The sequence below is a fragment of the Xiphophorus couchianus genome, chromosome 16 (assembly GCF_001444195.1).
Source record: "Xiphophorus couchianus chromosome 16, X_couchianus-1.0, whole genome shotgun sequence".
Taxonomy (NCBI): domain Eukaryota; kingdom Metazoa; phylum Chordata; class Actinopteri; order Cyprinodontiformes; family Poeciliidae; genus Xiphophorus; species Xiphophorus couchianus.
The window spans coordinates 13066699-13093670 of record NC_040243.1 but is presented as its reverse complement, the minus strand read 5'-3'; the positions used below and the strand labels follow the sequence as shown (position 1 = coordinate 13093670).

The window sequence follows — 26972 nt, the reverse complement described above, 5'->3', positions numbered from 1 at the left end:
ACTGCACATCAACCTGAACACACTGCCTCTACAGTGAAACATGGCAGTGGCAGCATCATGCTGTATGGACACTTTTCATCCACTAGGTGACCATCAATCCAAAAATGGATGGAGTTAAAAATAGAAGTACATTTCTTTGAAGCTGCAAAAGGTTTAAAATCAAAGATGAGGTTCATCTTCCAGCAGGACAGCCCTAAACATAAAGCCGAGGCTACAAGGGAATGGTTCAACCAAAGAATAGTGAACCCAGACCTGAAAGCCATTAAGAATTTGCAGAAAGACTTAAAAATTCATCCTCACTGCCACTCTCCATCCAATCTGACAGAGCTTGAGCTATTTTTGAACATACCCCAAGAGACTTGCAGTTGTAATTGTTGTGAAAGATGCGTCTTCAAAGGATTGACTTGAGGGGGCTGAAACCTTTAGAAGACTATATTGTAAAGTAAGACTGTGATTGTGATGGGAAAACATAGAAGACTTTAACGGGTGTGGATACTTTTGCAAGGTCCTGGAACATTCAAACTATGTAGGGACATGCAACGCTTTAGCTTTTATGTGTGCATAACCATTTGCAAATTTTCAGTTTTTAAAGAGAAGAATGTTTCCCAAAATTAAAAGCAATAAAGAAAACTAGAAGAGCAACAGCAGAATGCAAAGAACAAAACAGCCCAAGAACAAAAGCAGCGGATACAGAAAGGAATGTGCAGGGTTTCTCTCCTCTTTAAAGTGTTCTGTCTCCTAGTAATTTTGGTTTCTCTCATGTTGGACATCAAACAACAAAGAGGCTTTTTTTTTTTCCCGTTCCCAATTCTGTGTACTCTGTAATTATTAATCAAACTTGCTGCATGACTGCCTCTCGGACTCAGTCGAACACAAGAATTTGTGGAAAGAAGCTAAGAAGGAATAAGAAAGGAGAACAGAAAACGGAGAGCATGTCACAGAAATAGCTAACTTCCAAAGAAGAGCAAAAGGAAAAAAGGATTTGAACGTATGCTTCACTTGAGAGAGGAGAGAGAATTCATGAGGGTGTACGGGTGTGTGCATGTAGGCATGCACGGGCCTTTGTTCATGAGGCACGGTCCCAAACTCTCTCTGCGACTGACAATGCAACTCAAAGAAAGCACTACGGCTGTGTTGGAACTAGCTGCTGGGCTTACACCTCCAAGGATACAAGAGGAAAAAAGGAGGGAAAAATCCACCAGAGCTAACTTTTAAATGAAACTAACTGTATGAGGATGTAAAGGAGGTCAAGAATAACTGTGTGTGAGAATGTGTGTGGTCACTAGAGTGGCAGACAGCGTGTCACCATCAATAACAGAGCAGAGAGATGAGAAGAAGGAGGGAAAAAAAGGGAGTCAGGGTGGCCTGGCAAGGAGAAGTGGAGAAGCAAAGGAAAAGCAAAGGAGAGGGATGCCAGCGCCAGGGCGGCCTGTCGGCTTTAAATGGATATCTGGTCAGAAAAGTGGAAGGAGAAGAGGCTCAAATTAAAGATGTGCCTTCTCTAAAGAGGAAGTCTTCTCATCCCTCAATCCTCAGCGGCTGTTTTAAAGAAGGGGGGGAACGCAAGCGGTGGGAGGGGAGGACCGGGGGAGGGTTAGTAGTTTCTGCCATTCAGTCGCCCAGCCGACAGGGATGTGGTCGTTTTCCAGGCTGCTCTAACCACACAATGCCACATGCTGCCTTTGTTATTGTATGACACGTGGTTGATACACAGGGAAGTTATGCACACAGTCAGCAACAAACAAATACTTGTTTCCTATATGTTTTCACTTAAAATATCTAATAAGAACAAATGTCAAGAGTTCCCAGATCTTCATGGCTCTTTTAAAATAATAAAGACAAATGTTCACTATGGATTTATGGTACACATTTATACAGAATGTAGGATGTAGATATGAAAACTGTGAAAACTAGAAGTACTAAGTGAGGACAAAAAGAATAAATAAGGAATGTAAGAGATGGAAGAAGTGGACAAAGAAAGAAAAGAACTGTGTAATGAAGGAAGGACACAAGAATCAAGGTCAGACTGCAGGAACGAAAGGTTACAGGGAAGGAAAAACTTATTGACAAACAAAAGCAAAGGAAAGATAAGTAAAACAGAGGAAAATGTAGGAGAAAACTAAAGAAGGACACAAGAGAAGATGGAATACAATCAAGAATGGAACAAATGAAACATGGAAGAATGCAAGAACAAATAGGAGACAGAAAAGGGAAACATAGAAGGACACAAAAGAGGAAGGAAGGACAACACAAAGGGACTCATGGAAAAATATAATGAAAGACAAAAAAAACAGTCATAGGACATAAGAGAAGAGGGAAATATGGAGTAAAGGACATAAGGATGGAAGGAGGCTGTGAAGAGCAGATAAAAAGGTGGAGAAAGGAAACAGGGAGTTAGGATACTAGGAGGGAAGGAAATATTGAAAAAAGACAGAAGTAATGAGGAAAAACACTAGAAAGGATCTAACACATGGCACATTCAAGGCAAAGAAGGAGACAGGAAAGAAAAGGGTGAAAGGAAAGCATGAAGAAATGAAGGAAGCATGAGAAAAGAATAAAGGACACAAGAAATAAAGATGCAAAGAAGGTTGGAAGGACACAAAGGAAGAACACAAAACAGGCAGAGGAAAGGAGGGGAAGAAAGAATAGACAGAAGGAAATAAATAAATGGAAAGGGCTGACGGACAAACAGGCACACACAAGAAAGTATAGAGCAAAGCACACATTGAAAGAAAGAATGAAAGAGCCAAGGAGAAAAAGGAGGTAGGACACAAGTAATGCAGGAAATATGGATGGAATTGAACAAGAAATGAAGGAAGGACATATTTAGGAATGCTACAAAGGACATGTGGAGGGAAATTCAGGGACATAAAAAAAAGGAGAATGTATTGGAGACAAGAAATAAATGAAATATTGAAGGTAGAATAATAAGGAAGGACACAAGAAAAAATGAAGTAGGACAAAGAAAGGAAATAATTAAACAAAGAAATGGATGGAATCAGCATAAAGGGAAAGTGGTAAGATAAATGAGAGGAAGGAGGGACAGAAGGAAAAATGGAAGTACTGAGATGAAAACAAAGAACAAAGGAAGGGGATGCAAAAGGAAGGAAGGGAAAAAAGGACATAAGCAAAAAAGGTTAAGAAAGGAGAGCATGATATTAAAACAATAAAGTTTAGAAATGCAAATATTATCCAAATTCCGATTCTTTTTTCCTTTACAGACCGGGAAGATAGTGAAAAATGACTCCGTACCTTTACAATATTTACAGGAACCCCATAGATATGCAATTATTACATGAGTACACAATGAAGAACCTCATAGCTTATGCAAATGTTCTTTCTTTCCCATCTGAGCTGAGCGTTTAGGAATTGTATGGAGTAATGTGGGTGGAGCAGCACATGGAAACAACTGGCAAACAGACCTGTATGTAAGCTTCCATATGGACGCCTCTGGTCTGTAGAATCAAAAGAGCCAGAGTGCGTGCATACATTGAATGTGTGCGTGTGTGAATGTGTGTGTAAGTGCATGCAAGAGCCCCGCATCTGCGTTTGTGAGCTCATCCACACGGAATGATAACGAATCCACAGACACATCAAAGAGGCCCTGAAAAAAGAGGGAGAACATAAAAAGAGAGAAAATGCAAAACTGAAATATTCAGCGCCCTCTGAAGAAAAAATAAAACAGGCTTCGTTTTCATCCACATCCCCAGAGAAACAGAGAGAGGGAAAGACAGAGAGAGGGGGAGAGGAGGAAGAAAAAAAAGAGACTGAAACAAGCAGAGAATGAGAGACAGACCACAAATAAGTGAACACAAAAGAGAGACAACGCAAGGGCGAGAAAATATTAAAGGCAGAACGAGTTGAAAAGGCAGCGCAGAAAAGGAGAGCATCATTGAGCTGGATGGCTTTAAAGCTGCCAACAAATGTGGCCGGTTTGTTGAAAGCAGAGCACTGAAATAAAATGACTACAATGTGTAAGAAGAATGAGGTTCTTATTATCCTTCATCAAGAGAAATATCAGTGGGCACAAGTTGTCATCTGTGTGCTTGAATGGAGCGGTTTGCTAGTGTTCCTGCCAGGATTTCTTAAACTTAGTTTAAGCTATTTTTTAAGAACCATTCACGCTGAAAGCTAAAGTAAATAACAGCGAATTAAAAGAAACTGATACAAAATGTATTTTATTTTTCATAAGTCCCATGTTGAAGACTAACTTGGTGTGTTTTTTGTTTCCCTGTCTTGTCTGACAGCAAACTGACACGTGCAGACATCGCGTTAACTTCTGGGCACCTGACGTTTTATATATCAAACCTTTCTCCATCTACGAGCGCAGATATATTTAAGACCCAAGAAAATATGGTTTCAGACTGGATTCAAATGCAGGTCAAAAATAGCACATGTTGAAATCTGGGGGAGTTGCAGAGGGAGAAGGGGCTTTACTCAAACACTGGCGGATGTGACAGATGACATTTCAATTCATCTTTGGAAAGCGTCTCTTTAGGATCCGGCGCTCTGCCACAGAGACTGAAAATGAAACCAGTGTTTTACATTGTGAATGTTACCCAAAAAGGAGGGGGGAATAAGAGGAATCTTGACTACTTTATGCTGAATTCCTCCATCTTTCGGAAAGTCAAATTCAAGCACTTTTCATCCATTTTTAAGGTCACTTTTTGAAAGATTTTCCAGTGAAATTTTCAATTGATGATTTCAATTGCTAGTATCAAAACATAGTTCACGTTGGCATACAGTTAATTTATTTTAAACATTCAACCACAAACTTAAATTCTCACAATATAATGATTCACTACACATGGAGTGATGTAAGTTAAGCATTTGTCTCTGTCATTTTTGATAATTATATCTTGAATCTCATAAAAATGCAAAATTATGTTTTACTACTGAAACAAAAAGAGAAATAAAGGTTTTCCAATACGATACAATCTTGTATTGTTGGGGCTGTTATCTCTGGCAAAGACGCTTTTAGTGTTGTATGAAATCCTGCAACAGCAACAGAATACTGCAGTGACGATATCAGCAGCAGTAACTCATCATATTCCTCACTCCTCTCTCCCTCATCTGTCATTACAATGCTTCAGCCACTCTCTGTGACCTTCAGCAGCTTGGCTACTGCCATCTCTACCAGGATGAATCCATTGTTGGCATGCAGACGGGGAATTTGTGGGTCTTTTTATACTGCAGATGTCAGAATACATAGCATGCATTTATATTCAAGTGTATTTAATTCTATATACGCTTACATACAGAACAAGTAGAAATAGTCTACGTGTTTAAATATCATTGACACATAGCTGAACAGACATGCTTATGTAACAGTTATGGGTTTGATTATGTTTATGTTTAAATGGAATTCAGGTTTTTATTGGAAACACAGTTCCCAAGAAATATTACCAGGGGGACAGAAACCTATACTAAAACTTTCCCTCTTTTCTGTATTAAACCGTACATAATTGCCTTTTGTGACCATTTTTAGAAATATATATCATGAGCTGTTGGGAGATGAACAAGATAAATAAGAGTAGAAATATAAATGTCTGCCTTTACTGTCTTTTTTCCGTAATTATGTGGAAAATACCACATGCAAGACACAATCCTTTTTGCACTGAGTAGGATGAGCAGGAAACCTTTAAATGCCTGATTGGGTGTAATTAAGTAGACAAAGATCTACAATAAGGGAGCAACAATAAGATTTCCATTCCCAGAAAAAACAACTTTTAGAAGAAAGACTGAAATGTAAAATGCGTTAAAGTTAAGCTACGAGTTCCGTTATCATAAACAGGTATACGGATCACTGATAATTGTCATTTATTCATCAAAAATATCGCTGATAAAGGAGACTTTTCCCACCATAAAGCCCAGTGAAGGAACTCAGAAATTTCCTTTAGCAGTTTTCTGGTATTGAACTGATGTTTAACCCATCCCCAAAATCTCTTTTTATGCAGTTGCCAAGGGAAAAACTATTGAGCTCTGGATAACCTTTTTATTATTCAGGATCCATACCTCCACCTGCACCCGCACATGAACATTAACTGGGGTTGCTTAGATACTTCTGATCCCTGGCTGGACCAGAGCTTTGCTCGATTCTTGTTGGCATGCTGAGAACAATGAGTCCACTTCAAAGAGAAACACACACACATACACCCACCCACACAATCACAGGTGCATGATAAGTTTGCAAGTGGAAGATAATTGTTTTTCTTTATATGTGTTTTTTAAGAATTCTCAGTTCCTTCTGCCCATTTTAAAACAAACAGAAAATATTTCTATGAATAAGTATAAGGAAATAAGGACCCCAAGAATTAAGGAAGGAATTGAAGACAAGGAGGGAAGATGAACTTCCTGCTGAACTGACAGTTGTTCACACCACTCACCAGGAGGGAAGCAAAAAAGGACAAGGCTAAAACAGCTTCTTGTTCACAGATAGCTGAATCCCAGCCTATTAAAGGAAAGTTGATTGGAAGAAAAAAGGGTGCACAACCACTTTATAGAGATGCTGATATTTTCCCAGCAGGACTTGGCGCCTTACCTTCTATACCAAGTATCAGTACCTGGTTTAACGGTATGACTGAACTTGACTGAATTTACTTTAAGCGCAAAGAGAATCTACTGGTTATTTTCATCAGAACCAACAATGCAAACAAGCTGAATGCTGCTATTAAAATAACTTGGGATTTCCTTAATAATTCAGCAAAGAAACAGGTTAATTATCTCTATGTCATACTGTAATCATGTACAAACTTATAAAAGTGGCCATACTGAGTGCATATACTGTACACAAACATAGTCCTTAGTTGGTCAACATTTCTGTATTAAATGTCCTTTTTTGGTCCCATTCGAATTTCCGGGTTTTGAGATTTGCCTAGATGAAGGATTACACTTGGTAGACACAGTTTTGGATGAGGCCAACCTGGTGCCAAGTTGAAGGAAGGAAAATATGAAACATGAAAACAATGGAGAATTTGAAGAAGAATGGAACTAAAATGAATGCAGCTGTCATTCCCTATTTTTACCAGACAGGTGGCTTTCCGGAGTTGTGAAAACTGGGATTTTGAGGTCATTGTTGCAAAAAGTGGCAAGCTGCTCTCCCTCTTTATACACGACCTTCCCTCTCTCTGTGGTGCACCTCTCCATCTCTATGCTAATGCCCTGTAATGATCTAAGGCGCACCGAGGTGAAGGAAGTGGAGAAACTTCTTTGTTGTTGTTGTTGCCATAGTAACAAAGACTTGGCATAAATCTGATGCAGCAGTGCTTATTTGCACTGCAAGACAAGGTGCTGTTCTCGTCATAATAATGACATATATACATATAAAAAAACAGTGAACTGGTTGTGTTTATGAATTCAACAGCAGCATAGATGCAAGAGAAAACACATGCCACACAGTACCTGGCAGATAGAAAGCGTCTTGAGCGGCTCAATTTAATTTTATCATCCATCCTCATACTCACACACACCCGCACTAACATGCTCACACACACCTGCGTGCAGTCTTGCTTTGACTTTGAAGTTCCTCTGGATCGCCTTTAAAGGCCTTCAGTGTTGCCAGGGCAGCAGGCAGGTAGAAGACATCAGACTGCTTGGTGTGTGTGAGCGTGTGTGGGGGTGCGCGCGTGTCTCTGTGGAGGCCGAGTACTTAATTAGCAAAGAGCCCGGCGGGCCGGTTGCCGTTTCTCAGTGTTTAGCTCTAAACGAGGAAATGACTGGCTCGTTACTGATGCTAACAACGGGAGTAATTTATGCACCAACCGATCTGTCTGCTGTATTAAAGCTTTTTTTTTCTACTTTGCCTGTCGGCTTGACGGCGACAGGCAAACAATAGGCAGGCACAGCGACTAATGTCCTCTTGTTTTGTTCCTGCTGTATTCTAAATACAACAGCGCTAAAAAGTCATTCGTTAAACAGTGACGGAAACCCACAGAAACAGTGAAATTAGGTATCCCTTAAACCAACAGGTAATTTCATCACAAACAACAAGAAAGTGCTCAATTTATTAAGACATCGCAACTAAAACCTTCCTACGGTGGATGACGGTACGGTGCAGCACAGGCTGCACCGTGGGTTGAGCTGTTGTTGTGTTCAATTGTGCAGAACATATTCTAAGTTTGGCAGGGGAAGCGTAATCTGCTGCTGACAGAGGTACATAATTCTGAAGGGGTGAGGAGGATGTTCTGATTGGTTGGGAAGTTTAGTCTTTAGGCAAAGGGTTCATACAGTGCTAAGAAAAGTATTTGCACCCCTTTGAACTTGAATGACTATAGCCCAATTCTTAAATTGAAATACATTTTTTATGTATTTCAAAAGTGTGGAGCCCCTTTGAATTTGATATCCCTCAAAAATGTAAATGAAATTCCTTTGAAAAGTCAGCTAAATAATTCAATATTAGTGTAAATCCTGCTGTTCTGAGGAGGTTTGTTAGAGAACATTAATGAGCAAACAGCTAAGCATATATTGCAAAGAATGGGCAAATATTTCATGAGCAAAACTAAAGGAGGGATTTAGGTAAAGGTAATTTCATATTTATAGCACATTTTCAGCAACAAGGCAATACAAAGTGCTTTACAGGTATTAAAAGAAATTACAAACAAATTAACAAACCAAGATCATGGTATTTAAACTGTTCATTGTTTAACACAACTCATCATAAATGGCCTTGAATTAACTAATAGGAAAAAGGGTGATTTTATAATGCTACAGCGTTCTGTATATTAAAAAGCCTCGCTGCTCATCATGCACTCCAATGGCATTTTTAAGAATAATGACACTTCAGTGAAAATATGACACATAGTATAAAAACACAACAGCATCCAAATCCCAGATATTCTCTTTGAGGTAGTCACAAGAACTCACAGTTTTAAATGTGGTGGTTTAGCGTTCAGTAAAGGTTTCAAAAGACAAAAAAAGAAAAAAAAAGATAAGAAAGAAGAGACAGATTTGAATAGGGTAGGTCGCTAGTCCAACACTGGGACGTGCAGAACAAACAACCATACACACACAAATGCACACGCAAGAGGGCTGTAGCTTACCAGGTAACAAGAAGAAGCTGCATTTGACTCTCTTTATATTTCTATAACTTAAAACATAAGAAGCTATAAATGAAACAACTCTATCATTATAACCATAAACAAGTTTGCCTTGTATTTATTTCAAATGATAGCAATACAGCTAGGATTACTAGCTGGGTTTAATACAATCACTCATAAGTAAAGGTCTGATGTGAAACACTTTCAAAGCCCTCAGAAGTAGCAGTTCAACTCTGTTATATAAAAAGATCAAAGGATTGGCTTGTTAAAGCCATACTCCACCTTAAATCAAAATTCATACCCACTGTTCTCATGATCAAAGACTCAAGTCAAGAGATATAAACAACTCTCTAATAAAGGCAGAATTCAGAAAGTTAAGGCTAAAGTGTGTGATGTAACTCTGAAATAAATAGCATACTTCATGGACTTTATGCATGTTTCAGAAAACTTAACATGCTTTGGTGATGTTGGATTATGATACTAATGGTTAAATATCGCATTGGGCACACCCACAAACACACGCCCACATGCACATTAGCCAACTACTGTATTTCTCTGACTGCTTTGATTTCTGTCAGTCTATTGCTTAACGGTGTTCATGTTTTGACCACCCCAGTACATCAAAAATTCTTGTAAAACTTTTTTTTTGTTTTTAAGCATATTCGAATGCTGCAAATGCATCCCAATAAATATTACTAAAAAGTATAGTTATTTTGATTAGATCATTCAAAAAGTTAAACTCATACACATTCTCCCCACACAGAGTAATATATTTCTAATTTTGATTGGTTTAAATTCATTTTACTGATTTTGTTTGGTAAAAGAGTATTGTCTCCAAGCATTTGAAACAAAAATTAGGTGGAAGGAAAATGTGTGGTAGAACAAGATACACATTCAGGTCAACAGCCAGTACTACAGTGACGTGGGTTTCATTAACTCCAAAGCAGACTGACTGCCTCTGTACCACACTATATTGATAGATAATTGGTCCAAAAGGAAGTCCTACAAAGTATTGGTACAAGTTATGCTTCTGTGTTATATATCCTTCTTTTATTGGTCTTAGTATAATTAAAAATTTTTGAGAAAGTGAATTTAGGGTTTTAATTTACTGCGAGTCAGAATCATCTAAATGAACCAAAAAAAAAACATCTGAAATGAATCTTTTTTTTCTGGTAACATTCTTATTTATTAAGATGAACCTAAATTTTGCTAAAGTTTAGCATCGACTGTGTTACTTCCAAACATTTTTTTTTAATATAAGCAACAAATAACACTTTTTTTTTTTTTGCTGTACCTTAGTGCATCTTCTAGTTTGGCTATCTTCCTCTTGGCCTCAATTTTCTCCCTCTCAGCCTCACTGTGAACTGCCAACACCTGAAAGACAGAGAGAAAAAGTGGGACAGCGATAGAGGTTCAAACAAGTGCAAAAGCAAGACACCATCAAACATCACTCAGGAAATCCTCTGCTGCCTATGTGACCCTCTGCATAAGCTCTCGTCTCTTCTCCCTATCACCCCATCAAAAGTACCGTCTGGCTGCTCACAGCGTCTCACACTTTGGATCTATGGCAGCCATATGGGCTGTTCTAATAGCCAGATACTGAATCATGACAGCCCACACAGCACTCCAAAGAAGCTCAAATAAGAATCTTTACAGAAGAAACCAAAAAAAGTAAAATAAACTATTCTGTAACACTTTCCAAGTCGGAGTCCTGCAACCTGAGACAAGTTACAGGAAAGGCAGAAGAAATGCCGTCTGATTAAAGGAAAAGAATACGAAGCAGACATCAAAAACTAAACTTCTGAGAGGCCTAATTAAATATCTCCCTGACCCTGAATAAAGAGTACAAAGGCCTGCTAAGTTTTTGCAGGTGTATCAGTCAAAGGGCCCCACATATGCTGGTCTGCCACCAATACAAACTTTTCAGAAATGGCACTTTGAAGATGACCCAGGTGCAGCACAGACTTTAACCAAGAAGTCTGGCCTCCACTGGTCTGGTCCAGCTCAGAGTAATTAACAATGATCCACGGACTCCGCGCTTTATGGCTGCACTCTGACATTGAAGTGGGCTTCAAAAGTAGAAAGCACGGGCAATTAGGTGTAGGTCTGGGCACACTTAAGGGACAGTTTATCCCTCAGAAAATGCTGCATGTCGTTTTTTGCAATGCAATCTTTAAGACTTTACTTCCAATTTCGAACTATTTTATACTATACTTCGAACACTACTTGTAAATATAACCTCTATGCATATTCCTGTTTATCACAAAGCAGAGTGTATTCCTCCAGCTGAAGCCCCAGAAGAATTCAACAAACCCTTCATGTTTATAATTGTGACTGCAGAAGTGGAATTATAGCTGATCCCTCTTTAAAAACACTTACTGCCTATTTTATTAGCTCAAACACCAAATATATATAAAACCCCTTGCCTGTGATCAGTATTCAAGCATTATTTTCATACGATGACACTAAAGCAGTAGAGTGCAGTGAGGAAGATGGCCCAACCTTTTTCTCACAGCAAGCCTGCAGATCATCTTTCTCTTGCTGGAACTTCATCTCTTGATCCTGAAGGGAAGGCAAGTTTTAAATAACATGGTGCAACAGATAATCCAACATTAATGCTACACAGACAAAAGAAAAACTGTGTTGTGTTAAAGTTGATATTAAGCCCTCTAAAACCCTCGTTAAGCTTACTCTGACTTGTTGTTGTCTTCTATACTCGCTTTCCTGAAGCTGCTGCTTGAACTGAGCCACTGTTGTCTCCAAGATCTCTATCATCTCTGAAGCCTGCAAGACATGTTCTTTTTTTATGACAATGATCAGTGAGCCCTACATTTATAGAGAGGACATGCTGTGGTAATATAAACCTTAGCGGCAGACAGAGCGTGTTCCTGATGTAGGTGGCTCATGTCTGTCTCGTGTTTGGCCAGGAGATTCATCACTTTCTCCTCTTGTTGCTCGCTCTGCTGTTCTTTCTCCTTCTGCAGCATCATCATCCTGCACACATTCAAAAGCTTGGTTAAAACAACCTTGGCGAGTTATTTTTTAAAACATCAATTTGCTCCTTTTCAAAGAGTGAAACTAAACAGTGAGATGAGTCATTAACAACCCACTCTACTGCATTCTCCCTGAGAAAATCTGAATATGACTGAAGAAGACTTTCAAATAGAATATTTTATTAATACTGTTATAGAAAGCCTCATTAAAGCCATTAGTACTGCCGCCACAGTACCATGAGTTTATCCATACTACTTTATTTTATTGTGATTTTACAAGTTAGAAAAACACAAAGTTGTGCATAACTGTGAAGGTAAAGGAAAATGATACCAGACATAAACATACAGCCAGAGCAACAATGGTCATGTGTTAGAATGTCCTAGTCCAAATAAAAGCCAAAATCCAAATGGGAGTCTGTGAAAAATCTAAAAACTGCTGCACGAATGCTCCCCAGCCAATCCAATCAAGCTTGAGAAAAGTTGGAAAGAAGAACGTGAAAAAATTTCAGTCTCTAGATTCTAGATGTTTAAAACCTATAGAAGGTGGTTCTACATACCATGGTTATTTGCATTCACAAGTATTTACTGAAAGGGGCTGACTACAAAGGAGATTTTCAACAATTTTACACATCTTAAAAATCCCAATAAAACGCACAGAATTTTGGCGTGATGTTGCAAAATACCGTTTGTTTGTCTCTTGCAATTCAGCACCAAGCGACGCGATGTGGATCTCCAGCCGGGCCTTCTCCTGCGTCACCTTTCTGCGCAAGTCGTTGGCCTTCTCCAACTCCACTGACTGTTGCTTCACACGCAGCTCCAGCTCATGCATTATTTTTTCCTGGCCCACAAACATGCAAAAAAATCGAGTCAAGTCAAATATCACTTCAGCCAACAAGGGTGGCAGCATGAGATAATATGGAGATAAAGACGATCAGTCCACTCCCCAAATCAAACAGAAATCCAAACTCCTCCACTCTAAAGAAGGAATATTCCTCTTCCAAGAACCCTAAAAAAGTGATTAATATCATAAATTAAATTACTCATTTCTACATTAAGGGTTTTTTCCAGTCTTGATTAGGATTTAAATAAAGTCAGTCTTATGTAGCTGTTTCCAATAAAAAGAACTACTGTCCTTCAGCTTGCACGTGTGTTTCTACATACAGGTATGTAACAACATGGAATGTGGCGTGAGCCTGGCTGACAAAGGCGATGATGGGGCGCGGATAAGAGATGGAGCGTGCTAGCTGATCTACACGCTGACAGGGGCCGGCGATGACAGGAGGAGGGGCCGGCAGTGCCCCTCATAGGTTGGTGACAGAGATTCTTTTCTTTGTGTCAGTGCAGACGGGTGTTAAAAAGAGGAACAAGGGGCCTGTGTTGTGCTTTGGCCGCGTGCTGACACTTAGCTCCCTGGCAGTAGATGAGAGGAAGGCGCGTCTGCACACCGAGGCTTGACTGGGCGCACCTGGACACACTCGGCGAGAGCAAATTAAGTTCAGTAATTAGGTGTTTTAGAAGGAGAATTACTTGGTGTGAAGTGCAGGCCATGTAAGCTGCTTCAATCGCTCCCGCTGCCTTTCACAGATTTAGTGATACGGTCTTTGAAGTTTCAACAGAAAAAGCCATTTATAGTGATGGACATACCCTCACAGTTTTTGTATCAGAACTGAGGCCAACAACTGGAAGGCAGCCTGCATCAACAGTCATCTCCAGAGGTTTATCAGGCTGTGTGCATGAATGTATAATGCGGATCAAACTCCAGTGTCCAAGTAGGAGAAACAAACCAAAGGACCGCAGAGTACTGAAAAATAACAGCAGGTGTGAAACTACTGCTTAAAGTTGATTTCTGATGCAGGAATTAGCTGTAATACAGACTTTCAGAATGAATTCTGCTTAAAGGAAGAGGCACAGAAAACCTGCAGTGAATCTAGCAAAGAGAAAAGTATTGCTTTATATGGTCAGAGTCGACCAGCACAACACGCCTGCAAAGTTTTATTCAGCTTATTATATTAGGTGCTGTATTCATACATGTAGAACCTTTTCATATTTTACAATTTACAGCCACAATTTACAACTTCAATTCATATTTTTGGCCCTTTACTTGTAAAGTATAAGAAAAGAAAATAGGACAAAATATCTGAAAAGTGTGGCATGTCTGTATTTAGGTCCCCTCAGAATACTTTGTTTGTAGACCCATGTGTCGCTGCAGTTACAGACTCAGGTTTTTTGGAATATGTCTCAACTTGCTTTGTATATCTAGAAACCTTTATCCTTCTGCTCAAGGTCAGTTGGATTGGACAGAACGTATCTGTAAATAATCCTTTTGACGTCTTGCCTTATATACAACATATTCTAAATTAGATTTAGATCTGGGCTCTGATTGGATCATTCTAAAACCTGAATATGTTTTTGTCTAACTCACTCCACTATAGATCTGGCTGGATGTTTGATATGTTTTGTCCCATTAGAAGGTGAAACTCTGTCCACAGCATGAGCCAGATATCACTGTATTGCACTATGGGAATGCTGTATTCAAAATGACATGCAGTGTTTGTTTTCTGCCTATTAATTAATTTTGGCCACATTTGACCAGGAGAGAGAATCGGTTGACAGGACAACGGTTATCTTGCGCTGTATAAATCTGACCTTGTTGAAAGTGGAGCAAGAATAAAGCCAATATTGAAAGAAAGTCATAAAAAGTCCTGTTTGCGATTAGCCGCAAGCTAAGTAGGTGACACAGCAAACATGTGAAGGATGATGTTTTAACCTCCCACCCAAAGACAAACAGATCTGTTTGTCCTACATGCAAAATGCTATTTGTGTGGGGAAACGAACAGAGCAAATCACCCTGTACACCCCTCAAGAATAATGTGCAAAAATATCAGTCAAAAAATGTGCTGAATACAATATTTTATGCAGTTGGCACAAAGTATTGCTTCATTGGAGCCGCAATAAGGATGTAGCTTTTTATTCAAACATGTTGTAAACCATGCATCATTTTCCTTCCACTTCACCATATTTCCTGATGGTCTGTGACTTTAAATCCACACCGAATGCTTGTGGTTGCAATGTGACGAAATATGAAAAACTCCAATGAGTAAGAATAATCCTGCAAGGCGCTGTGTTTAGAAAGCTGTTCATCTCAAGAGTTGGATTAATATTGACTGTTTTGGTCATCATTAGTCATTACGTCTGAGAATTACAGCGGGTTTGAAGTTTCATCCACTAAACTGTTCCCTCTCGGAGACATCTAAATGGCCACCAGACGCCTAATTGTCCCGGACGCTAAAATCTGCCCCTAGGAGGGGCTGCAGCGAGTCAAAGTCCACTTTAATAATGCCATCCTCACTATGTCTGAAGATCAAGCCAACCACATGGCAGGAAGGCAACTAATTTTCAGTGACAAAGAGCTCTTTTTATTCTCTTGGATCTTGTCTGTCCTTAATTATTAAAAAAAGTGCCTTACCATGGGCTCCATCTAGTGTTTGATGCCTCTGAAATGTCGGCCTGTTGATAGATTAAGGCCAGAAGCGATGCATGTGCATGGCTGATATGTAAAGAAATCCCAGAATGCTGATAATATATATAACATGAAAAAGCGCTACAAAATACTTTTTAACAGCAGCTCAATTAACTGTCTTCCTGTGTTGATGAGCCCTACTAATAAAATGTGCACAATCCCATTTGACACCACAGTCTTTTTTATAACATCAAAGACCCAGCAGCTTTGGAAGGTGTGTGTGAATGTGAGTGCGCACATCTTTGAGGACGATCTTAGCACTGAGTAAGATTTAATATGGACTAAGATCAAAGACATTTAAAGAGATGACAGACATGCAATATTGCAGTCACTCCCACCCAGATGTTAAAGGATGCCTCCTTTCATTCAAGGCTTGGAATGAAGAAGCTGGATGTTTTATTATTAGATTTGTGACTGATGTATACATGTACAGCTAAACAAAGCCTGGGATTTAACCACTAATACTAAATCCTTGTCCTGTTCCTGTAGAAGTTGGGGTATTTAGTCTGAGAACAACTGTAGCTTTAAAAAACCTACATTCATAATTTTTGTGTCAGCTAAAAATAATGTCGATGGGTTACTGTAGTCAACTTCATGATCTCTGCAGTACTAAGCTAATACAGAGAAAATACATACCTCAGTAATAGTCATTTTATTCAAGTACCTCCTTTGGAGGTTTTCTGCTGTATATAATTTTAAGTGCAGCATTACCTCTGTTTAACAAAAAATACAAATAAAGGGCTATTTTTAATAAGAAAAGAACAAATATAAACTTCAGAAGATCAGGAGAGATGAGCTATAGTAATTCATCTTATCTACTGGTTAAATTTAATGGAACATTGCTGATTTAAAGTCGCCTAAGGTCATTTGAATGTGATCAAGAGTGCAAGAAAACGCATTGCATGTATGCTCTGTGGTGAAATTCCTATGCCACTTATTGACCTGCTGTTTGTATATTGCAGCCTTCAAATTCCTGTAGGCTGATTAACAAATAAATCAACAAAGCTGGCCTGCAGTGAGAAGCTGCTTTAGAAAACTTTGCCCCCTTTATAAATTAAGTCATCATTTGAAAGTTATTTTTATATGTATTCATATAAATTGTCTCTATGTGATACATTTTTATAGTCTTAAAGAGTTGAATGTGACCAAAGAGGCAAAATTAGAACTAATCTTCAACAGGACACGGACGCCTCAATGCACACTACATAGTTCTTACATTTAAAACCTTATAATATTCTATCGCTTCATTAAACATGTCTTTTATAATACGTACATTGGCCTGAGAACGAGTGTTGTGCTCGGACTCCATCTTAGCCAGCCTACGGTTGGTGTCGTCCAGCAGCTCCTGGATGTTTTCGGTGTGTTTCCTCTGCATTTCAAACTTCTCCTGCTCCATCTCTGCTACAGTTGCATGTAACTGAAAAGGCAGAGAAAAGCTACAGATTAGACAGTGATCTATTTTATTGGCACTGAGTTTAGATCAGTTGCCCCTGCAGACATAACTTATCCCAGAGAGACAATAAGGAACCGTTTGTTCCCACTATGGAGGGACTGCAAAGTATCTGTGAAAGTTCTCTGAAACTGGCACTGTTTTTCCTCCGACAATAATGAACACATTTAATATAATTTAATTCTGTGCCATGTAGTGTCACATCACATACATGAAATTGTATAAGTATTTGCTTCAGTATTGAAAAAACAGCAAGAGTGCCCTAAGGACATTCATACATATATACTGTATGTACATGCATACATGCATACATACATACATACATACAGTGTATATATATATATATATATATATATATATATATATATATATATATATTCCAGCAGAATTAATCTGAATGAAGATGGAGCCACATAATATGCAATCCTGGAAGGTTTGGAAAGACTTGAAATGTAAACAATGGCTGAAGTTCCACAAAAACCTACATCCTAAACATGAAAGTAGAACTATAATAGAATGGTTCAGATCAAAGCACATTCATGTGCTACTGTGGTCCAGTGAAATTAAGGTAAATCCAATGTAAAATCTGTGGCAAGACTTGAACATTGTTCAAGCGTATGCATCAGTATGAAGGAAAGTTTGACAGGGTTATATTGTGAATAAGAATGGAAAAAAACTGAAATGTGCAAAGCTGGTACAATTGTAATCCAAAAGACTGGCAGCTGTAATTGCATTGAAAGTACTGACTCAAAGGGACACATTAAAAACCTCTAATACTGTGAACTACTTTTCTCCTACTTCACAAATATTTGTGTTGTTCCAACACATGCAATCCCTTTAGATTACAAAATGTGAAAAGCTTAAGGGGATAAAGAAAATGGTAAATACTTCAGATAAAACTGCTGGAAGATTACCAAAAAGTATTATTCCTAATTATTCTTAACATTCTGCATATTTAAAGACAGTCAGCAACTCCGAAGAAATTAGTGAATCAACACTCTGACTGGACCTCTAAGCCTTCACTGAAAGCCCAAAGGAAGATAATCAGAAAGAAATGAATCTGTTTTCTCAACCAGTACAGCCTGGCTCCTTGCAGAGAGGTCTCCCGCTAACCCATAGTTTCCCTCTGGCTTGAGGCGGCTTATGCAGCGCAGGACTGCAGAGTATCCCACCTTCTTCTCCCACTCATTTTTTATAGAGTCAGCACTCTGATCGGAGAGCTTCTTCAGCTCCGCTATCTGCTTCTCTTTGCTCTCACAGATGATCTGGGATTCACGCAGAACACTTTGAACTGTGGGAGAGTTTGGACACAAACACACAAAAAGGGAATCAGGTCTTTCCTCTAAGGGATGAACGAGGGGGGGAGAAATCAAGGATGTAAACAGAAATCTACCTGAATGCATTGATTGTGTCAGTACATGAAATTAAATCAAATGTTTTTAGTTAACAGAAAACACAAAGGAAACAAAAGTAAGAAATGATAGCTAAACTATTGGTGAAAAAAGGCAAAAATGATTTGCTTAAACTGCACAGACTGAGCAGCACAGCTGGAGAACATCACTCTGCACCAGCATGATCTCCTGTGGGATAGTACCTTCCTAGGCTTTTTACTCTGAGTGTTCAGAGACACTACTGTAAACATCCTTCCAGTTAGCCCTGCAATCATGTCACCTCTCACCTTTCTTTTCAAGCTTACGGCTCATCTCCTCAGATTCCTTCTGCTTAACTCTGTACACACTCTTTATCTCTTCAATCTCCAGATTTTTGCGGTCCAGAATCTAAAGAGTGTGAGAAGAAAAGGACTGATATCAGCACCATACAGATACTGCTAGGATGAAAGTGTGTTTTTTTTTTTCTGTATACTATGTCATGGCCATATTGAAGTATGTTAAATCTTATAAGAGTTAAGACACATTAACTGACATCTTTGCAATGCAAAACTAAGAAATAATAATAATTATAATCCTTAAACAGAATATTCAGTATGTCAGTACCCAAACAGAGTTTTTGGCAAAACATTGCAACATATAAGAGAGATTTGGAACTGCTCAAATCAACATTTTCCATCTATTTTAGCCATTTACAAAGTCATGAATCTCTGGAAGACTTTCTAAATCTATAAATGCATGTCTTAGTGCAAACTGAAGTAAAGATAGAGAAAGCATTCATAATGATTCATCCCAAGTGATTAGCCACCTTGCATAAAAGAGACGGGGACAATTAAATGTAGGGTAACTTTCTCTAAATGCATGCATAATGCCGCTTTTAAATGTGGGAAAACTGGATCAGAAGAAAGAGGGACTATTTAAAAACGCATACATGCATTTGCATATGGTCTGGAAATTAGAATTACCCAACCAAACACTGACAAGAGTTGGGATGCCATCTCATAGGTTCACAAAGCAAATTGAGGTTTTTGACAATGAGTGCACATAGAGAAGTAAACCAAAGTATCTTAAAACTTTAAGATCAGACACACAAGTAAAGAGACTGTGCTTGTATTCTTGGCAATCAATAAATAGAAATACAGAAATTTCCTAAAATATAGAACCTTTTTTATTATTATTTGAAACTGAGCCACTTTTAAGAGAATACATATGGATATGAACTGTATAATCGGAAAATACTATATGAATTTCAATTCCTTAGGAGACCAAAGACAAACTGAGTAAAATAGCAGCTGAATGAACCACCTGCACCGAGGTGATGAGGTAAGTGCATCTGCTTGCTGCTGCCATCTGGGTGTCATTAGTTAAATCAGGCAATGAAGAGCTGCAGCTCCAGTAATGGAAATAAAGCAGAAAACTTTCCAAGCACTTATGCTCAGTTGCATTGCTTGTGCGTAGATATGCAAAGAAAAAAAGGCTTTCCCTTAACTTGTGCAATAATTTAGGGCTGGAATTCAAGTCTTTGGGAACTGTGGAATATTAAAATGACTTTTTAACAGCACAGATTAAATCCAAAAACAGGCTCCTCTTGCTGGGAATGGCAGAAAACCATAGGAGATGTTATTTTTGTCTGACTCTAGAAGCCCGTGACGCTCCTTATTAGCCAAGCCTGTCATCATCCCGGTGTGAATGGGATGGAGGAGATGAAAGGACGATTGGGTGCCTGGAGCAAAGTTCACCCAACATTTAGGGATAGCCAATTTTTTCCATTTCACCACCCCAAGAGATTTTTGTTTTTCTTTTTAGGGTGTAGAACAGAAGGCGGAGGCACAGGGTCAGGTTGAGGCAGAGTGCATTATTACCCTTTTTTGAGGTCTTTGGAAGACATCCTAATTCAAAGAGAATCCAATGAATTAAAGAGAGGACAGAGAACAGCAGAAGAAGAGAACAAATTTAGGATTACCAACTAAACTACAATGATCTGCCACAATATTATGATCAGAGCTGAGCTCAAACCTAAAAAAAGTCTAACTCAACCCAAACTCATAGACAGTGTGTCCGAGCCCAATTCAACCCAACTAATTAACTTTAATTAGAGGCCTGAGTCCGAAATAAACTTGACATATTATTTTAAACTGCTACCAGATTAAAAGACTTCCAGACCTCTGACTTTGAACTTTTCTGACTTGGTAGTGTAGCATTCCCTATTCTTTGCTTTTTGTTAATATCTTCCTGCTCCATTTTATCACTTGCTGTTCCGCAGAATGAGTCAAGTGCAAATCTTTTGGATGGCTGTCAAAGGAGGCATATTTAATAATCTGCAGAAGGAATCTTTGAAACACAGATACCCCCAAAAGAGACGCTGTCTCAATTTCTGTCTGTGAACCGACGGTGCTGCCCCACAGTCGGCCTCTAGCTGCTAGCAGAGCAGCTAACCGTTCCCTCGATGCTGCTGCCACAGCCACATGCTAACTATGGCTTCATAAATGCTGCAAAGGCTCAGCTTTTTCCATCCACTGGCCCCCTTCCTTTGGTAATTTGTTTGCAAATGTTTGTCCATTTGAGAGCATCTTGGTTCTTAAGCACTGCTCAAGTAAGGGTTGTGACTGGTTACAGATATACGAGTTAGAATTTTAAAAAATGTTTCTGAGTGTGTATTACATTGTGCTTTTTGCATTGTTTATGGTTAAAACTGTTCCAAATGGAGCAGGCCTAGAGCAAGCCAGAGCTGAGGCAATCAAAGCAAACTTTATTTCAATAAGCGGTTTGATCAACAATAGTCCAGTAACGTGAGCTGGTGCCAAATAAATAAATAAATAAATAAATGTTATACTTTTTATTCATTCAACCTTTTTCTCTAATCCAACATAATCTGTTTGAAAATGTTGGCAGGCTTTGGAAAATCTCAGGTAAGGCGAGATTCCACATTTTCTATGAAACACCCTTGGCGACAGATGTCTTAGGACTATTAGCTACACCAATCACAAATATAAGTTATAAAAACTTTTTTATAAGTTTTTATAAAACTTATAAAAAAGTTTTATATAGGACATCACTCTGTGACACACAGAGTGTGTGACACACAGAGTGATGTCACATCTCCCCATCTTATGCATAATTAATGGCCACTTCCACAGAAGAAATTAGAAAAAAAATTGTGCTGTTCTTCTTAAGTTGTGATTCTCAAAAAGGAATAGCATAAAATCCAAAAAGCTAAATAAGACTATACCATGGAGGTCAGCAGCCATAAAATTTCGATCAGAACATTTCTACCAGCAGTCCTTTGAATACTGAAAAAATAACCACCAATAAAAATGAGTACTCCTCACTTTCTATTGGACTTAAAGGTACTACTTAATCATCGTTGAACCAATATATGTAACAATCAATTTAAGATAACTTTCGGTCTACATTTACATAGGTAGAAAGCTCATCACAGAGTGTGGTGCCATACTGCTTATTGTGAAACATCTTATCGTCTTAAGTGAATGGTAAACTGTCTCCTTAAAAGCCTCAATGGCAGCAAAGGAAAGTCATGTAAGGACGAGATGTTAAATAATGTTAAATAAACCAGCTTTAGTGCTGCTTTCAACATCTGACAAGAAGCTTTGAAGAGATGAGACCAGTGAGATGATCAGAGAAGCATTCCTTTACTTTTGACTTGCCTTCTAATGGCTTTATGATGGCAACTGCAGATTAAAAGGTTGCACAGAAGATTTGCCTATCATGTTCAGATTCCAAACAGAAACTAAGGTTCTCAGTTTCCTCCGTTACAAAATTCTCTTGCAGATTTTGACTTGATTTAATAAACACTAAAACTGTGGGCAAATATAAACTATATTAAATTCAATGTTCCTTTCATTTAATATTAAAAGTAAAGCCTTTCATTTAAAAAATCCAAGATAAATATTAAAAAGAAACTGGTGACATAAACAGAAGTAAAGTTAGTTTGTCATGAGTTCGTGTTTTTCATTCTTGCCTTCTCAACATCTGCATCATGTCTCTGTTGCATTTTCAGTTTCTCCTCCTGGTGCTTGGCCTCCAACAGTTTGATCTTCATCTCAGTCTGAGAACAGATGAAACATCATGTCATGCAAAAGAAAACAACCCTCTCGTCACACCACGTCTGCTACTCTATAATTTAGCTGTAGTTTCCAAAAACTGAACGTGAAAACCACTGCAAATTGATCTATTCTCTGGCACTGGTTTGTTTTTGCAGAGACACTATAAGAGAGGCCAAAAAAGATACAATTATCATGAACCATCTTCCAAACATGAAACAATTCCCATTAAATTTGTGGAAATCATTCCAAAAATATTTACAAATACTTTAAATTTGCACATGTGCATCTCTAAATTGAAAATAAGCAAAACAACAAAAAACAAAAAGACAACTGTAATTAAGATGTTGGGTGACTGAAACTTAATAGCACAAAATGGCTGCGAAATATTAGCATAGCAGCCAAACTGATGACCGTTTTTATTCAAATGCACCATTTTAAGAAGGGATCAGCTTCAACATTGTGTTAGGAAATTTTAGACCATATCTTCAAGAACTAAGGAAGCACCTTGATTTAAAACCACGTATACCCTACGAACCAATCATAGATCACTAAGTAAAAGCCTTTTTCTCATATCATTTATTCATGGTATATAAAGAGGATTTAATCATTAATATTTACCTCAGGCATGTCCTGAGGGCCTTCGCTGTACACAACTTGAATCCAACTTGGGAAAGACTGACTTGAAAAAGTACCCCATAATCTTTGAACTGTATAAACTTCATAAAAACTTGTGTCAGAGAAGAAAACATGCATTAAACATAAAAACAAAGCATATCTAAGTGATCGTATTGTGTTAATTTAAAGGTTGTTCATTTTCTCTGTTGTGGTCTGTGGTCAGGGAGGCACTGAGTGAAATCTTGCCAAATTGAAATAAAAAAACGTCAAAGATCAACGCCTCTATTTGAAGCATGAAGGACAGTCTTTTGCAATAAAAATAATGATTTCTTGTGCGGACTAAAGTCAGATCTGAGAATGCTGTTGCATCAAACTCATGCTGCACCGCATTTTACACCCTTAAGTCAGAATTTCCAAGTTTCAAGCTTTGCACATGTGCTACTTACAGCTGCAGCAATAAAACAGTTTTATGCACTTCTGACAACTTGAATTTGTGTTAAACCAGTCACACACACAGTAATATAAGTCAACAAGAGAATATGTTCTTGAATTAGCAATGATAATAAGTTAGGTTAACTGCTACAGTTAGTAAATCCACTGGTTGTCCATCTTGAAGATATGGACATTTATCAGGTGTTCCTGTCATTACAGTACACCTGATAAAGATGGACATATATAAATTTATTCTGGAATTACAAGTAATTGTCCATACTTCATTTTCTTTATCCATTCATATCTAAAATTTAGGGGGGCACCGATTTATCGCCCGGCCAATTTATGGGCCAGCTGATTTATCGGTGCCAATTTCCTTAATTTTGGGAGATCAGTGATCGGTGGATTTTTATATGTGAAGCTGATCTTATCCACCGATCTTTGCAAACGTCTAAGAATCAACCACTGTCCTCTTTTGCTCTCTGTTGAAAAAGGTTTAACTGTTAGACCGGCCCACCAAGTTATGTCTACATGTTTACAATTAACAATAGTTACCCCACTATTGCCAACTCAACAATTTTCTTGCTATATTGAGCAACATTTCAGACAAAAATAAAATAGTATCGGCCAAAATTGATATCGGCAAGTTAAGCTCTTTAAAAGATCGGTAATCTGTGATCGGCCAAAAAACTGCAATCGGTGCACCCCAACTGAAATTGATACAGTTGCAATCAAATTTTATATATTTGAAGTTTCCAGGCTTAGCACGATCCCTGGTAACATATTTGTTTCCAAATCAGCAATAATGCATTTCAACTCTGAAGCAACACAATCACTAACAGATGCTAACAATACTAACAGAACTATGGGTGTTTTAATGAAACCATGACAATGTTTTTATTACCACAGCAAACTTATACGACCATTCAGCCTTTCTTGGATTTATTCTGAGTGGGAGCAAAACAATTTAGCAACTGAACATTTTCTTCAGTAAAAATGATTTAACTGCAATATTGTTTATGTGTCTATATATATATATATATATATATATAAACCTCTGCCAACCCCACTTGTAATATGACGAGGCTACAGTCTTAGATGCAAATATCCTGGGTTTGATTTCCGACCTTGAGACATTTACTGCATGTTTTCCTCTTACTTGACCCAACTTCCTGTCCAGCTACTTATCAATAAAGACAAAAAGTGTTAAAAGAAATTAAATAAAAGTAAAAGCCATTTGTGTTTACAAATGGAACACTCCATAACTTAGCAGACTGTTCATCTACAAAACAAATGACCAAATAAGAAGGCTTGTAAAGATTTACATTACATCTTTTTCTACCATTTGTATTATGTTCAACATTATCCGTTTATAATAAACTCTGGTACCTCACTAACTTACATACTTTTATTTGATCATTGAAAATCTTAGTTTTCCTCTTTTTTTGAACCTGCTGTCTTTAATTAGAGGATGTTTCTCTGCACAAACACACAGCACATGGAGGCACAAAAGAAACCTTTGACAGAAAAACTGTCTGGCTGTTTGCTTTGATGTCACCACTCATGTATAGTCTGTGTATCTTCTGGTACGTTAATCAAACCTGCAGCAGGGTGACAATGTTGCTCCTTTGAAAATGTGCTTGGGAGTGTGTGTGCGTGTGCGGGCGTGCGGGTGTGTGTGAGCGAGTCAGTGGTTAAAAACATCCCGAGGCTAAATCTTGTTTGTTCTAGTCATCAAAACCATTAAGCTGAAAAATTCCCAAAATGTCACTTGGCACAGGGAAAGCTCATTAGACCTTGTCTCTAAGATAAATATCAAAAGAAAACAACATGATTTAACTGCGGTATTGTTTATGTGTGTAAATAATGACAGAACACAATGAAGACATCAACAGCACACAACTAAATGTAGTCATGCTTCAGGACTAAAACAGTGGAACAAAACTAAAGAGCTCAGGTTTTCACTCTGAAGTCAGCAATTCCCTTCTCGTTTAGCGCTCTTTTAAAAATAAAAGTCCAACTAAAATGCAGAAATTGCCTTCTGGATGCCGCTCCTCATTATAGCACTTGAGCTACATTCACACTGCATCCTTGACAGAGCTCGTTTAAGTATTCTGTTCTTTCTTCTCCATCATTTTTCTTCATTTAATGCTATTTCTTGTGCAATTGAGAGGACCACAGGAGACTTGTCAGAGTAGAAAGAAAGAAGTCAAAAAGAAGTAAGAGAAAGACAGAGGAGCAGAAGGAGGGGGAGAGGGAGAGAGAGAGAGGAGTTGACTGAAAAGCACAATGTAAGGCAGAGACCTGATTCTAACGGTGCCTGAACAAAAAAAAAAAAAGGCTCATGTGGGGGTGTCACTTTCTTATCCTCTCTTCAAATGCTCTTTGGAGAAAGTTTGTCAAACTAGATCAGTGGTGTTTGAAACTTGTTTATAAAAGCGTCGGTGAAGGGAGGAGGAGGAGGAATGTCGTACACCTAAGGCTTCTGAGATGTCTTCAATCAACCCCGACTGGGTGGTACAGCTCCTTCCCTTTTCTCTTCTTCTGAGTTGAAGCGAGCGCTGTAAGATGCCATGTTTTTTGACACTTTGCTTTTGAGAGGATGAAAGCTAGGGAGGGAAGAAGAAGGGGTGAATGGGGGATCTGAGAGCGGGACTGCGAGCAGAAGACGGAATCGGTTTCTTTTTCCGTTCAATATCAGAATGCCAGGGGGCCGGGGGGTCAAGGCCTTTATTTCTAAAGTGGGGATACATTCACAAAATCATCTTCTGCTTATGGCTCACTAGGCCTTTTCTATAAAAAGTAAGGAATTTGGTTGAAGTATTTCTATGGATAGCCAAATGTTTCTTTCCACACTTTTTCCCCCTAACCCATAAAAATATGGACAAAAATGTTATCCATCTGTACGCGTTCCTCCAGTTTTCCTTTATTTATCTATTAATAATTCAACCATTATTCATCCCTTTGTCCTTCCATCCATTCATGTAACCTTTTACATCTATCTATTCATCCTTCTTTTCCTCTATCAGTCCATATCTGCTATTTTGAAACCATCAAGTCAACCATCCATCCTTGCAATTTCATATTAAAAGCTTGACCCATCTAGCTTTTATGGACTGAACTCTAGAAATTTGGGTTGTGAAAAGCATGAATTGATGACATGAAGAAAGCATAGCAACAGCTACGGACCATTTCCTAACCCTAACAGGATGTTATTTTATACCTTTCTGACCAAGTAAAAAGGCTGGACAAAGATTGTGGCTAAAATTTGTTCTCCTATAGTTTTTGACAAGAAGCATTCTGAACAAAAACAAGAATGCGCGTATGAAACCGAGAGACTTCCATTCCAATTCTCTAAACCCATAAAGTACTAAGGTAACAAGAACAGAGGAGATATGTTTGAAATAGTAACTTTATTATTATGAAATAGTAAATCCCTCATGGCTCCATGCCTCAAGCAGGATCTTGAAAGCCA

General features: G+C 38.3%; 1 protein-coding gene across 9 annotated transcripts in view; it reads right to left on the bottom strand.

Moving 5' to 3' along the window:
• cep112 (centrosomal protein 112) overlaps window positions 1-26972 on the bottom strand; it is a 137449-nt gene that overhangs the window by 88238 nt on the left and 22239 nt on the right. For all 9 annotated transcript variants that reach the window (XR_003598669.1, XR_003598668.1, XR_003598670.1 and 6 more), the window contains 9 exons: window positions 22366-22452; window positions 18677-18776; window positions 18171-18289; window positions 16822-16965; window positions 12712-12866; window positions 11900-12029; window positions 11727-11819; window positions 11538-11597; window positions 10330-10409 (listed from right to left, as the gene is read on the bottom strand). Coding sequence is in view for 6 of the 9 variants with exons in the window: in XM_028042060.1 (XP_027897861.1) it covers window positions 10330-10409; window positions 11538-11597; window positions 11727-11819; window positions 11900-12029; window positions 12712-12866; window positions 16822-16965; window positions 18171-18289; window positions 18677-18776; window positions 22366-22452 (968 nt within the window). In the remaining 3 variants the exon portion in view is untranslated. The remainder of the gene's footprint in view (window positions 1-10329; window positions 10410-11537; window positions 11598-11726; window positions 11820-11899; window positions 12030-12711; window positions 12867-16821; window positions 16966-18170; window positions 18290-18676; window positions 18777-22365; window positions 22453-26972) is intronic.